The sequence below is a fragment of the Astatotilapia calliptera genome, chromosome 19, assembly GCF_964374335.1.
Source record: "Astatotilapia calliptera chromosome 19, fAstCal68.1, whole genome shotgun sequence".
NCBI classification, from domain to species: domain Eukaryota; kingdom Metazoa; phylum Chordata; class Actinopteri; order Cichliformes; family Cichlidae; genus Astatotilapia; species Astatotilapia calliptera.
The window spans coordinates 5,996,825-6,014,379 of NC_137440.1; the positions used below are offsets into that span (position 1 = coordinate 5,996,825).

The 17,555-nt window shown below is 41.1% G+C and overlaps 1 protein-coding gene across 12 annotated transcripts in view; it reads right to left on the reverse strand.

Annotated features, from left to right (window-relative positions):
* The window catches only part of esr2b (estrogen receptor 2b), a 70,292-nt gene that overhangs the window by 32,183 nt on the left and 20,554 nt on the right, over positions 1-17,555 (reverse strand). For all 12 annotated transcript variants that reach the window (XR_013903815.1, XR_013903811.1, XR_013903814.1 and 9 more), the window contains exons 2-8: positions 16,957-17,471; positions 11,432-11,628; positions 11,229-11,345; positions 10,329-10,685; positions 5,624-5,762; positions 3,268-3,401; positions 218-401 (exon numbers count right to left, since the gene is read on the reverse strand). Coding sequence is in view for 3 of the 12 variants with exons in the window: in XM_026152755.2 (XP_026008540.1) it covers positions 218-401; positions 3,268-3,401; positions 5,624-5,762; positions 10,329-10,685; positions 11,229-11,345; positions 11,432-11,628; positions 16,957-17,387 (1,559 nt within the window). In the remaining 9 variants the exon portion in view is untranslated. The remainder of the gene's footprint in view (positions 1-217; positions 402-3,267; positions 3,402-5,623; positions 5,763-10,328; positions 10,686-11,228; positions 11,346-11,431; positions 11,629-16,956; positions 17,472-17,555) is intronic.

The following is a 17,555-nucleotide window of genomic DNA, read 5'->3' on the forward strand; positions in this document are numbered from 1 at the left end:
TGTAAAAACAAAAATAAACCAATATAAAACAGACCTTATTTTGTTATTATTAAATTTAAGAGACTTGCTTCACAAACATTGTGAAGTGTCTGTGGTGAACACTTGATTGGAAAAGTTAGTAAGTCTTTTTACTTAAGTTTTTGTGCACATGCTTGCTGAGCATTACTGTGAGCATGTGAGGAAATCAGACATAATACTCCCTCCGTTCTGTGTGTACCTGACGTGCCGGATGTGGGAGAGCAGCATGGTGAGATGGCCAAGGCGCAGAGTCTGCTGCTGGGTGGATAGGCCCAGTTTGGAGATGGCCCAGACCAGCGCATCGATCACAGAATCCAGGAGATGCAGCAGTTTGTTTCTGCTTTCCAGCTCTTCTGGAGTCTGCGGGGAGCTCGTGCACAGACCTGTGAAAAACAGCACAGCTACGTGTCATTACTGAGACCACTGATCCTTTTTTAAAGACGTGCCCTTTAGTTACACACGACCATAAAAGTTTAGATGCTGTTTGAGACGTAAATAGAAGCAGAATTCAATAACATACACATCATTTATACTCTATATACTTATAGAGAAAACATATGAATAGGTTAAAACTGAGAAATCAGATGTGGCACGTTTGAATTTGACAACAGCAATATATTTAAAATTGCTGGGACAGCAACATATTTTTGTCATTGCATTACAACAACACTGCAAAAGTGTGCAACTCATCATATTTCCCATTTCATAATGCAACAAATGTTTTAACTGGGTCACTGGTCTGGATTGCAAGCTGTCCAGTACTGAATATCTTAGCTTTCTTGAGTGAGTACATGTACTGTCACAATTATACCTAGGATAATGTTCATTCAGCATTCAGCACTAACCCGTTTGTAAAAACTGATCTGTACCGTCTGAATCCTATTGATACTATATATATTATCCTCACCTCTTTGCATATAATCATTATTACTGAGCTCTGGCTCTCATCCATAGTGTGTCTTTGCACTGTTTCCCTGCTTCACGCCCAATTTGTGGTGGCAGATGGCCACCCCAAGCCTGGGCCCCCTGAGCCTGGTTCTGCTGGAAGTTTCTTCCTGCTAAAAGAGAGTTTTTCCTTCCCACTGTCACCAAGTGCTCACTCGTAGGGGGCCATGTGATTGTTGGGGATTTCTCTGCAGTAAAGTAGGATCTTTACCTTACAATATAAAGAACCTTGAGGTGACTGTTGATGTTGTGATTTGGACATTTGATCTTGTTAGTTATTTATCTACACTGTCTTTCACATGCTAGTGAACCCTCAACTCATCTTTACTCCAGGACTAGTACTCAGCCTGTGCGATCATTGTAGTTATTTATCTACACTGTCTTTCACATGCTGGTGAACCCTCAACTCATCTTTACTCCAGGACTAGTACTCAGCCTGTGCGATCATTTCTTTGCAATCAGCCATTTAACATGTTCTTTTTAAGCATACCTTCTGTTGCCTTGCCCATCATTATGTGTACCAGAATTAATGCACTTAAAAAACATCACATCTTACTTAATAATCTATACATATCATTTCCCTGATTATATTCAAGCATATATGCACACACACACACCTGAACCATGGAATCTGTGAGTGTATAAACTTCTTGACTTGCAGGGAAATAATAATAAAGCTTAAATTAGATCCAGCCATTGCAACTGAAAACATGGTTTCGACAACAGTGATAGACTGACACTGACAAAACATTCCAAGATTAATAATAGCCTGGTAATAATCCACTCATTATCTCATCTTTGAATAAAACACGTAACCTGGTGTTCTTTGGTATAAATTGTTGCATGACATTCTACATCCTGATTCAGGACTCTGTAACCAATTTAACCTAAGCTGTGACATTTATGAGTTCGTACAGTTTCTTCAGTCAGGCCATCTGGCTCATCAAAGAGCCCGAATGACATCATGACGGACGCTCTTGATGAAAAACTAGAGGATGGAAGAGAGAAGGAGCTGTAGATCAACTAGTGTCCGCCCACCACCAGGACAGAGGATGGATGGAGCAGCTCAGTTACAACTTTCCATCTGTCAAGATTCATTAATCTTCTCGACGCCTTCTTTTCCTTGACTTTTCAGACTTGCTTTCGCTTCTTGCACAATTTGCCCTTTTTTTTTTACTCCAGCTGCAGTGGAGCAGAGTTAAAAGAGAGAACATAGTCTGGCAGAGGATCTTATGTGTGCGTGAGGGAGGAAACTTTGTTAAACATGTGGAGAGGTCGGTCACCTGGATGGAACCTGCCTGCAGCGTCTGTTGGAGGTGGTTTGTAGAGGACACTGTGACCACTGGAAAAACATTAAAGGTGAAAAAACGAAAGCCGCCCTGCAATAAGGTCCAAATTCACAGGTCACTTCATTATCAAACCTTCTTCAAATAACATCTGCCAATGCAACTTCTGTGGGACGGTCACCGTCATGTTGATTTTAAAAGCCACATCAAGGACTGGTGTAGTGTAACTCTGCTCTACAACGCTTTAAGGGGGTTATTTATTGTACGAGACGTTGGGAAATTTCTATGAACCTTAAACAAATGAAATGCTAGGAAACTTCAGAGGACTGTGAGTGTACTCTTCTCCCATGACCAAAATAAATAAATAAACAAACCAATAAATTATTTCGTAATCTAGAAATCTGGACACTGAACTGTACGTGTTGTTCCTGGCTTGGGAATGCCTCAGGATTGCCCTGGATAAGCTGGAGGAAGGGGCTAGGAAGAGGGAAGTCTGGGCCTCTCTGCTCAGGCTCCTGCTCCTACAACCCAGCCACAGATAATCAGAAGAAAAAGGATGGATGAATGGAAAATTAGAAGCACAAGACTGCATCATCAAGACTGGAAATCAGCCATTTCAAGGAGTAGTGCAGAAACGAAAATCATAGCAGGAAAATAACTATGATTTATGTTTCTTTAATAATAACTGGGTCTGATGGGTACTAGAGAGTATTGCTTTGACAGTCAAACGTTTGGGTGTAAGTTAAGAAGCACACTTTAAACAGATACTGACATGTGTAGTCTTTAGTTTGGTACTTTTATACTCACTAAAAAACCTTTACTTGAAGTATGAGTACCCCAAAAGTGTGTGTGTGTGCACATGTGTGAGGGATTATGTCAGAACTAAAAAGAACAAAAAACCAAAAACACCACAAATAGCGCACTGATTGGATGAGGTGGAACAGCGTATTTGCTTATTGAAACCTCATTCCAAAATTCTTCCCCATCCTGTGGTTTTATGTGCGTCAGTAACACTCACTGGAGTTGAGGAGGATCATGGCCTTCAGGCAGACATACTCCTCTCTCTGCAGCTTCAGCTCACGGAACCGAGAGGTGGCTGCCAGCAGCATGTCGAAAATCTCCATGATGCCCTCCACACACTGTCCCTCCTCCCTAAACAGACAGAAAGAGAAGAAGTGAAGAAAAACAAGATGGAGTGGAGTGAACAAAAAGATAAGAAAGGGGAAAGAGGCAGCAACGAGAACCAAGATAAACTGAACATGCTGAAAGAAATTTCTATTACTTTGTGCGTCCCATTTATATCAACTCTTGTAGGCTAAAAAAGTTTATTATGGTGCCTGAAAACCATAATAATATGATGGAAAATTTAAAAAAAAAATCTATTTCAGCTGCAATTTTGATGAACCAGAGGATTGCAGTGTCAGCACACAAGTGCTAGTGGTACATTTTAAGACATTTTAGCCTGGTGGCAGTTGTGCCCTGCAACCTGCTTTGCAACCCACTTCTTCCATTCCCTGCTATATATGACTTACTCAGTGTCATAAATCAGAAAGGGCTTAGAGGTTCCAGAACAGAGCTTTACCTTTTGACATAATAAAACAAACTATAGTCATGAATGGGAAAATTGGGTATTAAAACCTCATCAGCTAACAACTTCCTATTGGTAATCCACATATTAGCAACCATCCATGAAGAAATTCAAGCCAAATACTGATGAATGTGTAAGAGAGAGCAGAAAGAGGTCAGAAAAGCAGAAAGAAAGACTTGATAAGACAAAATAAATTAGAAAATGATTCAATGGGCCGGTGGATGGATTTGCATCCAGGATGTTATCCTCATCTTTCCAAGGAGAAAGGCTGACAGGAACCTTACAGAGAAAAATAAGGCCGTGTTATGAAAACACATCAAGGCTAGCCTAAGCCTATAGTGATAGTTTCCGTGGCAGTGAAGAAAGAAAGGTCAAACACTGAACTCAACCCACCATTTCCCTCGTATAAATTTGCTCCTACCCTCAGCTCCTTCTGCATTTGCCTTTTTCACAAAAAATGTAGCATTTAGCTGTCTGACTACATACTGCTTCAAAGTCCTTAACAAAAATAAGGGAATTACATACACAAGAAAGTGGGACAAAGGGGAAAACTCAGGGTAAACAGCAATTGGTAAAGTCCTGTGAGACTAAACAAGAGATGAAACATTTTATAGCATCTACAGCATGCAGTCTGAAATATGATGGCCTCCATATGATGGAGTCTAAAATGTACAAGTTATCAGAACTTAGTGGCTCTGCTGCATTATCAACTTTAAAAAACTAAAGTCTGAAGTCTATTTTTGTCTTTTGAGAATTTTTGCCCTTTAGCAAAAAATATGACGAACTTTCCCTAACCCATCCCAGTTTATAATCTAACAAGTTCTGAATGTTGCACAAGGTCAGTGTCCACAGCAGAAATATATGTGCCAGTTTGTTTGACATCTGCATCAAGGAGAAATTCTTCAGAAATGCAATTATTTGTATCCTGTAGGCACCATGATTGTGGTCAACCCGCTCACTGGATTTTGGTGCATGTACTTTGTGTGAAAGTGAAAATCTGTGAAGGGAGAGAAGCAGCTAGGTCCCAGCACACCAGTGACATGAGTGGATCAGACACGTGGGAGGTATAGCTGGGTCGGTGGTGGGTTGCAAAGTGGCATGCAGTTCACAGCAACAGTAGGTATTGTTGAGAAACTTAAAGAGCCTCATATAAGATTTGCCATGCTGAGAACACTGTTGAAAACCTTTCTCCAAGTTTAGCCATTAGGATATCCCTGCTGCCCAATTACAGTGTGTTTACTACGAATACAAAGGCTATTCAGCATTGGCAGATACAAACAACAGTTCTCTGGACAAATTCGAAGGTCGGTGTGCGTTGGCAGTCCAGAGAAATCTCAGATGAATCTGGAACAAATGTTCGTGATGTGTATGTGTGTTGTGGATGACCTGTTTTATCGTGTGATGTCAATTTGTCATCATTGTGAAAAAACCTGGGGAGCTCAAACCAGCAATAATGTTGTGGCAGTTGCAGATATTTCTTATTCAGACATATTTTACCTTTTTACATTATTTTATGTGGGTGAGACAACAAAAGCACTTAAGAACATCTCAAAAAGATCTAAACTGAGAGTATTATGACATATATCAGGAAGAAACACAGAAACAGAAGCTGTGTGGGTATTTGAGCAAACACTCTCTGTAAGCTAAAGTCTCTGTGGAATAGCAGAAACAAGTATTTGTCGCTCTGTAAACCTGCTAAACGTTAGCTGATGACCAACTTCATAAAAGATTTTCAGTGCAATGGGATCACATTAGTTTTAATGCAATAAGTGCTAATCCCTCTCACCTGCTGAGTTTGACATCTGGAGAGAAGATTAGTTTTCCAGGATGATCCACTGACCTCCACATCAAGCCCAGCATGAGGATCTCCAACCAGCAGCACTTCAGCAGGTGGATTTGGTCTGTTAGACTCAACTCTACAAAGCCTGAGGAGAGGAGAAAAAAAAGGCCTCTTTACACTTGGAAACCACCCACATTCTGCCTTCATGGAATTATGAGCACAAAACCCTAATCTATCCCAAATTGCACAATTGGAATCAGCACTTATTCACACATTCTTTTAGTTGTACGCCCAGATCCACCAGTCAAGTTGGAGCTTGATTACATGTCTGTGCAGACTAATAATAGTATGCATTACTGCAGTATGGGGTCACTTTGAGATGTATTTGTGTTTGAAAGAAAAGCAGCTTTGTTTTTATGTGAAATAACATTAAACTGATCATAAATGTTCTATATAACAATGATTCATCGGGGGAATCATTTCTTCATCACTCCTGTGTTTCATTGGCTCACTGCCTTATCCAGTGCAACATGATGTTCAACAAGACAGGAAATATGGTGAAAGAGCAGTAAAGGGTTCAGGCCAGCCTGGAATTAGACCAGAAACACTCACTGCTTGGAAGATTTTGTGGCCATCTGGTAATGTGTCTTAGCCAGCCAATCTATCAGGGCTCCCTGACCGTTGATATAGACACTGTTGCAAGGAACTTCTTTCTGTTGTATGACTACATAGAGCTCTACCCAGAAACAGAGAGAAATGTACAGGGGTGGTGCAGGACATCTGTAACTTTGTAACAGACTGTTGCACAACCGGTGCCTCAGTGCCAAACATGTCAACAGACAGAGCTACTTTGATGGGGATTCTTTGATTGAATCTGGCCTCAAAAGTGGGTCAGCTAACACAGGTGACACCAGAGAGTCACATGACACTGACAGCCTTCCTGTTTTATTTATGTCTGAATGATTACAGCTCACATGTCACCACCATTCATAACTGGGGCGATCGTGGCTCAAGAGTTGGGAGTTCGCCTTGTAATCGGAAGGTTGCCGGTTCAAGCCCCGGCTCGGACAGTCTCGGTCGTTGTGTCCTTGGGCAAGACACTTCACCCGTTGCCTACTGGTGGTGGTCAGAGGGCCCGGTGGCGCCAGTGTCCGGCAGCCTCACCTCTGTCAGTGCACCCCAGGGTGGCTGTGGCTACAATGTAGCTTGCCATCACCAGTGTGTGAATGGGTGGATGACTGGATATGTAAAGTGCTTTGGGGTCCTTAGGGACTAGTAAAGCGCTATATAAATACAGGCCATTTACCATTTTAAACTTGATTTAATCCTTTAGTGCAAAAGAAAAACAGGATCAATCATGAAAAGCAACTTTATGGAAGGAACCAACACTGATACTAACATCACATCAGGCTGCTACATTTATTTGCACTCATCTGGCTTTTTTTTTTCACTATTTGCTTTTAAAAAATATTTGGACCTCTAACTTCTTTTCAGTAATTCAATTTTAAAAAGGTTTATTATGAGAAAATGAAATATGTCATTTACCAGTATTTGGATTCTTGCTAGAAGTCCCTTTGAGGCCTCTTGGGTAAGTTTCTACAACTAGATTTGCCCATTGATTGTTCCTTTGGATCACTGACTGGATATGAAGTGCATAGTATTGTCTTCAGGTGTGTCTGTAGCTATTCTGTGTGGATTACGTGGTTGCATTAACTAAGCTACTGAAGAACAGTAAGACTTTTTACTCGAGGCTAGCTTGGCTGCGTGTACGTTGGCTTACTGTCATATGGATCTCCTTTTATTTAAGGCGCTTCTGTCCAGGTAACTGCTTTCTACTTAATGCTCTGAGAAGTCTTGCTGTACCTGCTATTGTGAAGCAGCCTCGCTACTATCATGTTTCACTGCAGGGATGGTATTAGCAGATGATGAGGAGTGCCTGGTGTTTAACAGGCAGTGCTTAGAGCAGGGGTGGCAAACATAAGACCTGGGGGCTGGAATTGCACCGGCAAAGACTCCAATCTGGCCCACTTGACAGCTTTAGAAAATGTGAATGAGTGGATAGATTTAGAACTTTGAACTGTATTTTCATAAACGTTAGAGCTTTTTCTATTGATAAATACCCCACTGCCCACTGCCACTGCCACTGGACTGAAGTATCTTCATGTCATAATATATTGTTTAGTTTTTATAAAGCTCAAGAAAACTTTCCTGTGCCTTTTACCATGCTTTAGAATAAAGGCCTGATTGACAGAGAGATGGTTTCCTACAAAGAGAAGCTGCTCTTCTAAAGCCATGCTCAAGTCTTATCTTCCTGACCCCTTTCTGCTTGGTTACTTCAGTGACAAATTGTGGCAAACTGCTGGCTTTAAATTTCATTCCATCTTAAATCAACCTGGACCTTCTCCTCAAACATCTCTGATTTGCGTAAAAACTTTTGTGGTCTAAAGTTTGGACACATGGAGTGATTTCTGTGAAATGTTTTGTTTTTGTCATGGTCTGCGGCCTGGTGCCTGAGGAGCGGATGGGATGCCCACGCCTACGGGTGTGGCTGTCATCTCCACACCTGCATCCCATTCCAGGCGATCGTCAGGAGGACTATTTAACCCCGCATGGCCGGCTGTTCCACGCCGGTCCGTTAGTCACCATTCAGCGGTAACTTGGCCCTCACGTGAAGGTGGATGTGGAATCTCTGGTTTCTTTTGAACTATGTTTATTCTTCTACTGTGTGCCCAAGTTATTGTTCGCCGTGTTTGAGCGTACACCTGCCTGTGCTGCACGCCTGGAGTTCAGATTAGCCACCGGTCATCATCTCCTCCGCCTTCCTGGAGCCCTCTCCCGCGGTCCCTCACCCCTCCCTCTAGTTCCCACGGCCCAGCCCTGATTGTAAGATAAATAGCTCTACCCCGTTGTATGCTGTTATCTCCCTGCTCCGCAGTAACTCTCTTCCCTTCTCTGTTGCAGCCTCCCACGGTCCCGATCATGGCGTTCCCAAGTTGTTATCTCCCGGTCCTTTGGTTCTAATATTAACACTGCGTGTTTTCCTTTGATCATTCCGGGACACTCTTTGAGAAATAAAAGTTATTCTGCGTGCATCCCGGCGTATTGTGCTTGCTTCTAGGTCCAGCTTGCGTGCTAGAACTACGGTTCTTGACAGTTTTACATATCGAACATTTTTCAGGATGTATAATTTTTGAAATACGGTCCATGTATCTGCCAATGAATGTAGATCCACTTTCACCATTTTTTTTTAACTTTCAAATTTGAGGAAATGTTTAAACATGAACATTTCAAAAACTCATTAAGATAAAAGGCTGGTATTTTCAGTGGCGTTTCTTACCATCAAAATGAATCATGACCTGTAATTTGGATTACAGCTGTCTTATTATTGGCTAGTTAAAATGTGAAAAAACATCATGCAGTCCTACAAATTCTGTCACGATCCTGGGTCTTAGGACCCAGTGTTTTGAGTTTTAGTTCATTTTGATGTTTATAGTATGTTAAGCTCTTTAGGTCTCCTATGTTTATTTGCTTATTAGTTCCCCCTTGTGTTTCCAACCCATGTTAAGTCTCCCCTGCTCTTCATGTGTTTCATGTCTGTGTCTTACGTTGTCAAGTTCTGGTTATCATGTCTGCGTCTCATTATGTTTCCTATTTTATTTGGAAGAGATCCTGTGCTTTTATATCATGGTTTATGTTTTGAGTCCTTTGATGTACTGTTTCTTGTTTCCCTGGATCTCAGTTATGGTTACCTTAGGTTTAGCTCTTTGGCTTTGTTATATGGCTTCCCTGTGTTCCATGTTATGTCCACTGTGATGTTTTGTACCATGTTTCAGGTTCCTATGTTCTGTCTCCCCAGTTGCTGTTAAGTTTGCGTGTTTTAGAATTCAGTCAGTGTGTTTCCTGTTTTACTTTGAAGGTCCATGCCTCATGTGAGTGTTTCTAGTTTTGCGTCTGTCTCGTCCAGCCTGATTACTCCCAGCTGTGCTCTCCTTCTGTGTTTCATTCCCTCGTTGTCCCTCTGTGTATTTAGGCTCTGTGTTTCTGTTTGTCAGTGTCGTAGTCTCCCTCATGCTGTGTGTGATTCTCCCTGTAGTTCCTGGTATACTTTATGTTTAGCTTTCCTAGTTTAGTTTAGTACTGTTTTTGTGTTTCACTTTTTGCCAGCATTAAAGCTGTGTTTTTGAGTTTACGTTTTGTCTCCGTGAGTTTGCGTTTGGGTCCTCTCCTGCCTGCCACACAGCCGAATCATGACAAATTCCCATATTTGAGGACAAATGGTAAATGGACTGGTTCTTATAGAGAGCTTTTCTACTCTATCTGAGCACTCTACACAAATAAATGCTTTCTATCTAAGATTCGCACAATCAACACGAGGTTAGTATCTTGCCCAAGAATAGACATGCAGGCTGGAGCAGACTGGGATTGACCCACCAACCTTCTGGTAGTAGGTGACCACCTGAGCGACAGCCACCCCAAACCCACTATAATAATCTCCATATTGCAAAAGATCACTACTGACAATTTCAGAATGGCAATTGAATCTTACAATATTGCAAAATAAAGAATGTAGAACATTTTTTAACACAAAATTCTTTGTAACAAAAAGAAAAAATGTATGACTGAGTAGAATTAAAGAAAAGAAAAACATTTACTTAGCAGTACTTGTGTGAAAGAGTTGCATACAGACTGAACTGAGTAGCTTGGATCTTACCAGGGATCTTCTTGGCCCAGCTGATCATGAGAACCAGTTCCTTGTCTGCCAGGTTGGTGAGGGTCATCATCATGCTGGTCTCAGTGAACGGCTTTTTCAGGTCCTCCATGAGGTAGATCTCTGGCGGCTCTGCCTCCATGATTCGGGAAATGAACTCCTCTGGGTTCATGGTTGAGTGATGCGTGTGATTTGAGTGAGTGTGGACAGAGGTGTCTTCAGGTGTCCCCAGGTGAAGATGCCGTTGACCCCGAGAACCCAGTCCAACCCTTACCAAACTCTGACCTGTCGTATCCCGAGGCTGGGGTCCACCGCGACGGTGTCGAGCACCACGAAAGCCACAACGTTCACGCCTCACCCCTGGTGAATGAAGACAACAGACAGTTGCCGAATTACCTGCAACTTCTTTACACTTCGTGTGAGAAAAAGCTTGTGCTTTATGCAATAGAAGGAAATATATATTTTTAACAATCTAATAAGAACAAAAAAAAACTGGATCTATCTGAGCATTAGCAGACACTATGACCAGTCTACTGATAAGAAGAGCAAAGGCATTTATAAACACAATGCTTCATATGTCAAAGAGCAATCCCAGCTGCAGTTTAACACACCAAGGTTAGCCCAGAATCACAGAGCAGGCAACAGAATGGAATGTGCTGATCATAAGAAACACTAAAGGCCCAAAGAAACACTATTACCTATTTACATGTGTCACAGAAATAATTAAAAGTATTTAGATGATTCTTACAGTCAGTGGAAGGAAGACTTGTCCTGCGTGCTTTTCAAAAAAGCTCAAAAGGTCTAATGAGCTCACAGACCTATTAACTGAGTCAATTTTAGCTCTGCTGTAAGACAAGAAATCATGAAATATCCCAATTCTAATGAAGATGAGTAAAAACCCACCGCATTTCATCATGCCCACTTCATAGCATTTACGTAGCCGGCAGGCTTGGCAGCTTTTACGCCGGTTCTTGTCAATAGTGCACTGATTTGTGGCAGGGCAAATGTAATCATTGTGTCCTAATAAAAGAAGAAAACACAGTAATGGATTATTTCAGCTGATGAGAAGAAAAATTGTGAGTAAATATAAAGTAAAAAGGTCATACCTTGAATGCTTCTCTTGAAAAAAGCCTTGCAGCCCTCGCAGGACCACACACCGTAGTGATAGCCGGAGGCGTAGTCGTGGCACACGGCGCAGAAGTGCATGTCGGCTTTCCCTAGCGCAGATGAGCACGATGAGGATTTCACTCCTTCCGCTCCTTCAGATTTCTTTCCCAGCAGCTTGTTACAGCTGATGATGGAGCTGCAGAGGGGAAGCGAAGAATCGTTGAAAGGGACAGCTTGACATTAGAAATTTTAGCCCGTCATTCACCTGTCATTAGCTGTCCAACAGGTACTGTGTTGCTGAAAATGTCTCCATAACAGCATTTAAGTCAACTGGAAAAATCGCATCACAGATAGTATTTATCGATGCAACACGATAAGTGCCATCATAACCATTAACTGCTCACATTAATCAACAAATATAGAGGAGAACTGAAGACACAAAAGAAACAGACATTAATTTTATAATTAATAAAAAAATATTGCTATCATCTTTTAGCTTAATTGCTATTTTAAACACTGGTATCAGAATTTACTAGAATACGAACATACAATGAATTACTACACAACCAAGTGTAACATATTCCGCACATTTGTAACAGCCACCCTTCTGTGCAGACAGGAAGGGACGACGACCCACAGGAGCTTGTTTATCTGTTCTTATTTGGTGTCCATAGCAGGCGTCTAACTGGCTGTGGTTACAAGAGCAATGAACTTTAGTTACATATAGAACAATTATGATCTGTGAAATCTTTCTTTTTTATGGTGGCACTAGATTAGTCTCGTTTGGGTTCCCCCTTTCCGAGGGCTGTACAACAAAGGAGGTTAAAATAGTTCCCGAGTTATGTTAAGCTTAAATTCAGATTTGTCACCGTCACAGAGGTGGCTCGCTTTTAGCCGCGGTAACTTGGCCAAACACATGACCTGATCTGGAGAAGAGATTAGAGATCTGATTCAAAATCAGCTAGAAGTTGTGTGATGCAGAAAATGTGAAAAGTATTGCCACTTTTTTGGATATTTGTCACACTTGCATGTTTCACATTATTCAGTTATCTTTGTCTGTATTGGTTTTGTCTGTATTGGTCTGTAAAATGGTTTTTAAATGGCAATTTCATTTATTGAGGGAAGAAATCTAACCAAACCTCCCTAGTAAAAGTAATGAATGGAAAACAAAGTCCCATCTATCACTATAAAAAAGTTACAAAGCCATTTCTAGGACTTTGGGACTCCAGAGAACCACAATGAGACCCATTATCCACAAATGGAGAGAACTTGTAATGGTGGTCCAGATATGGCTGGCCTACCAAAATTACCTAAAAAATGCACAGACGAGTCATCCAGTAGTTCACAAAGCAACTCAGAACTGCAGTCCTTATTTGTCTCACTTAAGGCTAGTTTTCACGATTCAGCATCAAAAAAGAGGCTGGGCAAAAATGGCATCCATGAGTTCTAACGTCCTAGGACCTGGCGTCCACATATGTGGACATCACATTTTGGGTTATTTAGACCAAAATACTCAATTTTGCTCTGCAAGGGCTTGATATCCACTTATGAGGACATTATACTGCTACTGTTCTATCGAATGTTTAAACGAATATCCTCATTTGTGGCTCTCATTTTTCTTAGAAACAAAAATCAGGAGTTTGGGTCTTAGAAGGTTAAGGCGAAACCCACAGTTGGACACTCCCCCGCCCTTATATTTGCCCAAATGTCATCTGGTGAGTGATGAGACAAAAGCTGAACTTTTTGGAATATTTGGAAGGTAAATTTGGCGTAAAATGAACACGAAAAATATACTGACAGTCAAACATGTTGGTCGTACTCTGATGGTTTGGGGCAGCTTTCTTGATTGGACCAGTTGCTGTAAGGGAGGGAACCATGAATTCTGCTCTACCATCATTGTGTCCTAAAGTTGAAGCACATTTGTAGCAGGACAACTGACAGGGACTAGAAAGACGAACCATATTTCTCTGATATTGGCTTCTCTTCTTTGAATGCAAAATTGACTTTAAAATACTTCTGCTCACATACAAGGGCTTGAATAATCAGGTGCACTCCTGTCTTTAAGACTTCATACTAACATATCAACCCAATAGCACACTTTGCTCTCAGACTGCAGGCTTACTTGTGGTTCCTGAACATTTAAGAGTAGAATGGTAGGCAAAGCCTTCAGCTTTCAGGCCCCTGTTTCTGTGAAACAAGTTCCCAGTTTGGAGTCTTCACTTTTAAGATGAGCCTTAAAACGTTTCGATAAAGCTTATAGATAGGAGTAGATTAGATGACCCTCAACCCTCCCTTAGTTAAACTACAATAGGTCTAGGCTGCTGGAGGGATGTACTGTTTCTTCTTTACTTACCAGTTGTTGATTCTGTGTCTTTATCTATGACTTTGCATTGAATCATTAGCTGTTATTAATATCTACTCACTTCCATAGCTTGTCTTTTGTTCTGTTCCTTGCCTAACCACCAACTGGTCGCAGCAGATGGCTGCCCATCCCTGAGGGTGGTTCTGCCGGAGGTTTGTTCTTGTTAAAATGGAATTTATCTTTTTTTGGTCATAGGCGATTATTTGGAGTGGCCTAGTCAAAGTCTGGACTTAAATCCGATTGAGGCAGAATGTTAAACAGGCCAAGCTCAAAATTATGTGTGGCTGAATTAAAACAATTCTGCAAATAAGCAATGTGAAAGACTCACTGCCAGTTATTGCAAATGCTTAATTGCAGTTCTTCCCGCCAAGGGTGGCACAACCAGTTGAGAGGTTATGGGGGCAATTGCTTTTTTACATGGAGTTTTACATGAAATGTTTACTTTGCTTATCTTTGGCTAATATTAAAATTTGTTTCATGATCTGTGTGGCAAATAATACTATTTTTAGTGTCTAAAAATAGTATTAAATAGTATTAAAAATAGTAGCTCGTCAATAGCTTCAATGCTAACATGTTAAATGTAATGGACACTATTGCTCCCATTAAGGTGAAGGTTATCTCTGGAAGGAAAAAGTCTCCATGGAGAAACTCCACACTAGTGAAAAATGAAAAAAGAGAGTGTAGGAAAGCTGAGCGCAGATGGAGAAAAACAAACCTCCAGGTTCATTATGACATCTATAAAGAGAAACTTCACAATTATAATTTACAACTGAGGAGTGCAAGAAGGTCCTACTTCTCTGACATCATCACTAAAAACAGCCATAATGCTCGGGTCTTATTTTCTACAGTTGACAGGCTAACAAACCCTCCTGTGTCAGTGGCAGCTGAACTTCATTCGACCATGGCCTGCAATGACTTTGCCAAATTCTTCACAGAAAAAATCCAAAAGATTAGACAAGCAATTGGTACATCAACAGCAGATCCAGACTATGTACTGTGTCCACCGAAAAACTGTTTAAACACCATAAAACAGTTTCACCCTATTAACAGCAAAGACCTGGAGGACATCTTAGGTCAACTGAACTCCTCCTGCTGTTAAGATGTCCTGCCAACACGTTTTTTCAAAAAGGTCTCAAAGACTTTGGAGTCAGACCTGTTACAGATCGTCAACTTTTCTTTAATATCAGGCGTGTTTCCAGAACCACTAAAAACTGCTGTAATAAAACCTTTACTGAAAAAGGACAATCTTGACAAGACACAAATGAACAACTACAGGCCGATCTCAAATCTCCCATTTTTAAGTAAGATCATTGAAAAAGCAGTTTCTCAACAGCTCAATTACTTCTTAAAACAGAATAACTGCTACGATGCCTTCCAGTCAGGTTTTAGACAGAACCACAGCACTGAAACCGCTCTGACCAAAGTGTTTAATGACATATGTCTGAATACAGACAGTGGAAAAATGTCAGTCTTAGTTTTACTGGATCTCAGTGCAGCATTTGATACAGTTGACCACAACATATTACTCAAACGACTGGAGAACTGGGCAGGTCTTTCAGGAACTGTACTAAACTGGTTCAAAACATACTTAGAAAACAGGAAATACTTTGTATCAATAGGTAACTTCACATCTGAGCAGACAAGTATCACATGTGGAGTTCCCCAAGGTTCCATCTTGGGACCCTTTCTGTTTAACATTTACATGCTCCCACTGGCACAGATTATAAAGAACAACAAAATAAACTATCACAGCTATGCAGATGACACACAAATATATATCACAATGTCACCAGGAGACCAAGGCCCTGTACAGGCTCTTGGTAAATGCATCGAGGAAATTAATGGCTGGCTGTGCCACAATTTTCTCCAGCTAAACAAAAACAAAACTGAGGTAATAGTCTTTGGCCCCAAAGAAAAACGATTACAGGTCACCAGAGAACTTCAATCTATACATCTAAAAACCACAAACCAGGCGAGAAATTTGGGTGTAGTGATGGATGCAGATCTAAACTTAGAAAAACACATTAAGACAATAACAAAATCAGCTTACTATCACCTCAAGAATATTTCAAGGATAAAAGATCTAATGTCTCAACAGGACCTGGAAAAACTAGTCCATGCATTCATCTTTAGTAGGCTTGACTACTGTAACAGCATCTTTACAGGTCTACCTAAAAAAAAGCAGTCAGACAACTACAGCTCATTCAGAACTCTGCTGCTCGAGTCCTCACTAAGACCAAAAAAGTGGACTACATCAGTCCAGCTCTGCCTGTCCGTCAGAGGATAGACTTTAAAGTTCTGATGCTGGTCTATAAAGCTCTGAATGGTCTGACCCAATATGAACCTTCCAGATCCCTCAGGTCATCTGGATCCGGTCTTTTATCAGTTCCCAGAGTCAGAACCAGACACGGAGAAGCTGCATTCAGCTTTTATGCCCCTTATATCTGGAACAAACTCCCAGAAAGCCTCAGATCAGCTGAAACACTCAGTTTATTTAAATCCAGGTTGAAGACTCAGCTGTTCTCAGCTGCATTTGAATAAAGCACCAAATCCACACTTTTAAGCTTAAATTTCAAAACTTACATTTAACTACTGATTTTATCTACTGTTCTGATTTTATCTGTTTTGATTTTATATACTATTTTGTTTGTTTGTTTGTTTGTTTGTTTGTTTGTTAATTAGTTAGTTTGTTTGTTTGCTTGTTTTAATCAATTTTAAATCATGCTTTTTATTTGTTTTTGTTTCTAATGTCTCTGTAAAGCACTTTGAATCACCTTGTTGTTGAATTGTGCTATACAAATAAACTTGCCTTGCCTTGCCTTGCCTAAAATCTGTGCAAAGTATGGCAAGTTACCAATAAGATGCTTTTTTCTAAAGCAAAGATCTGGCTCTTGTCCAAAAGCACGCAATAGTAGCTTTCATTAATAGTTGCTGCTGCTAGCCGATATAATGCCAAGTCTTTTGCCAAAAACATGTCTGCCAGAGCTTCTAGAGCTCTGTTGTCTGTCTCTATGTGACCCCCTACACCCCAGCCCCCACCCTCAACCCTCACAAGGATAAGTAAAAGAGAATGAAAACTAGGTCTTTGAATGTTACTACCACTTAAGCTAAATTTAACTGACACAAGAATAGCTTTCATCAGTGCTTTCTCAGTAATCTTACCTGCTGGGGCTGATACTGTGAACTTTGGGATCCAACCAGGGTGCATGTGGGCTGGGTTCATTATAAACTAGAGGCTGAGTGCAGTGCAGAGTAAGTGAAGGTACATTGTGGTGAGTGTGAGAAGGCCAAAAGGCTGAGGGGCTGAGGGGAGGACACAGAGATGATGGACTGTCAGTGATGGGTGACCTGGTGTAGCTCAGCATGGAGGGGCTGTAGAAGGTAAAAGGTCCGTGCCCGTGGTTATAGTCATGGTTACTGTCTGTGTATGGAGAGGGAATGCAGATGGTGTGGCTGTCCATGCCCACAGGAGGGCTGTACATAGCAGGCAGAAGTCCTGGGGAGCTCACCCTCTCTGTGGCTTTACTGGAGTCCACCTCCTCAAGCTGAAGGAGGGGTAACGGGTTAGCATCCAGGGCAGGGGAGGAGGTCATGTCAGGGGAATATACTGTATTTGCTGTGAATGAATGATTTGATGCAGGTGGATATTCTATAGCATCTTCTCGAATGGCCGGGTCCTGTAGCAGAGAGGGAAGAAACACTATATTAAAATAATTAACTGCTGCAAATTCTGAGCAAATACCAATATTTACAATATCGAC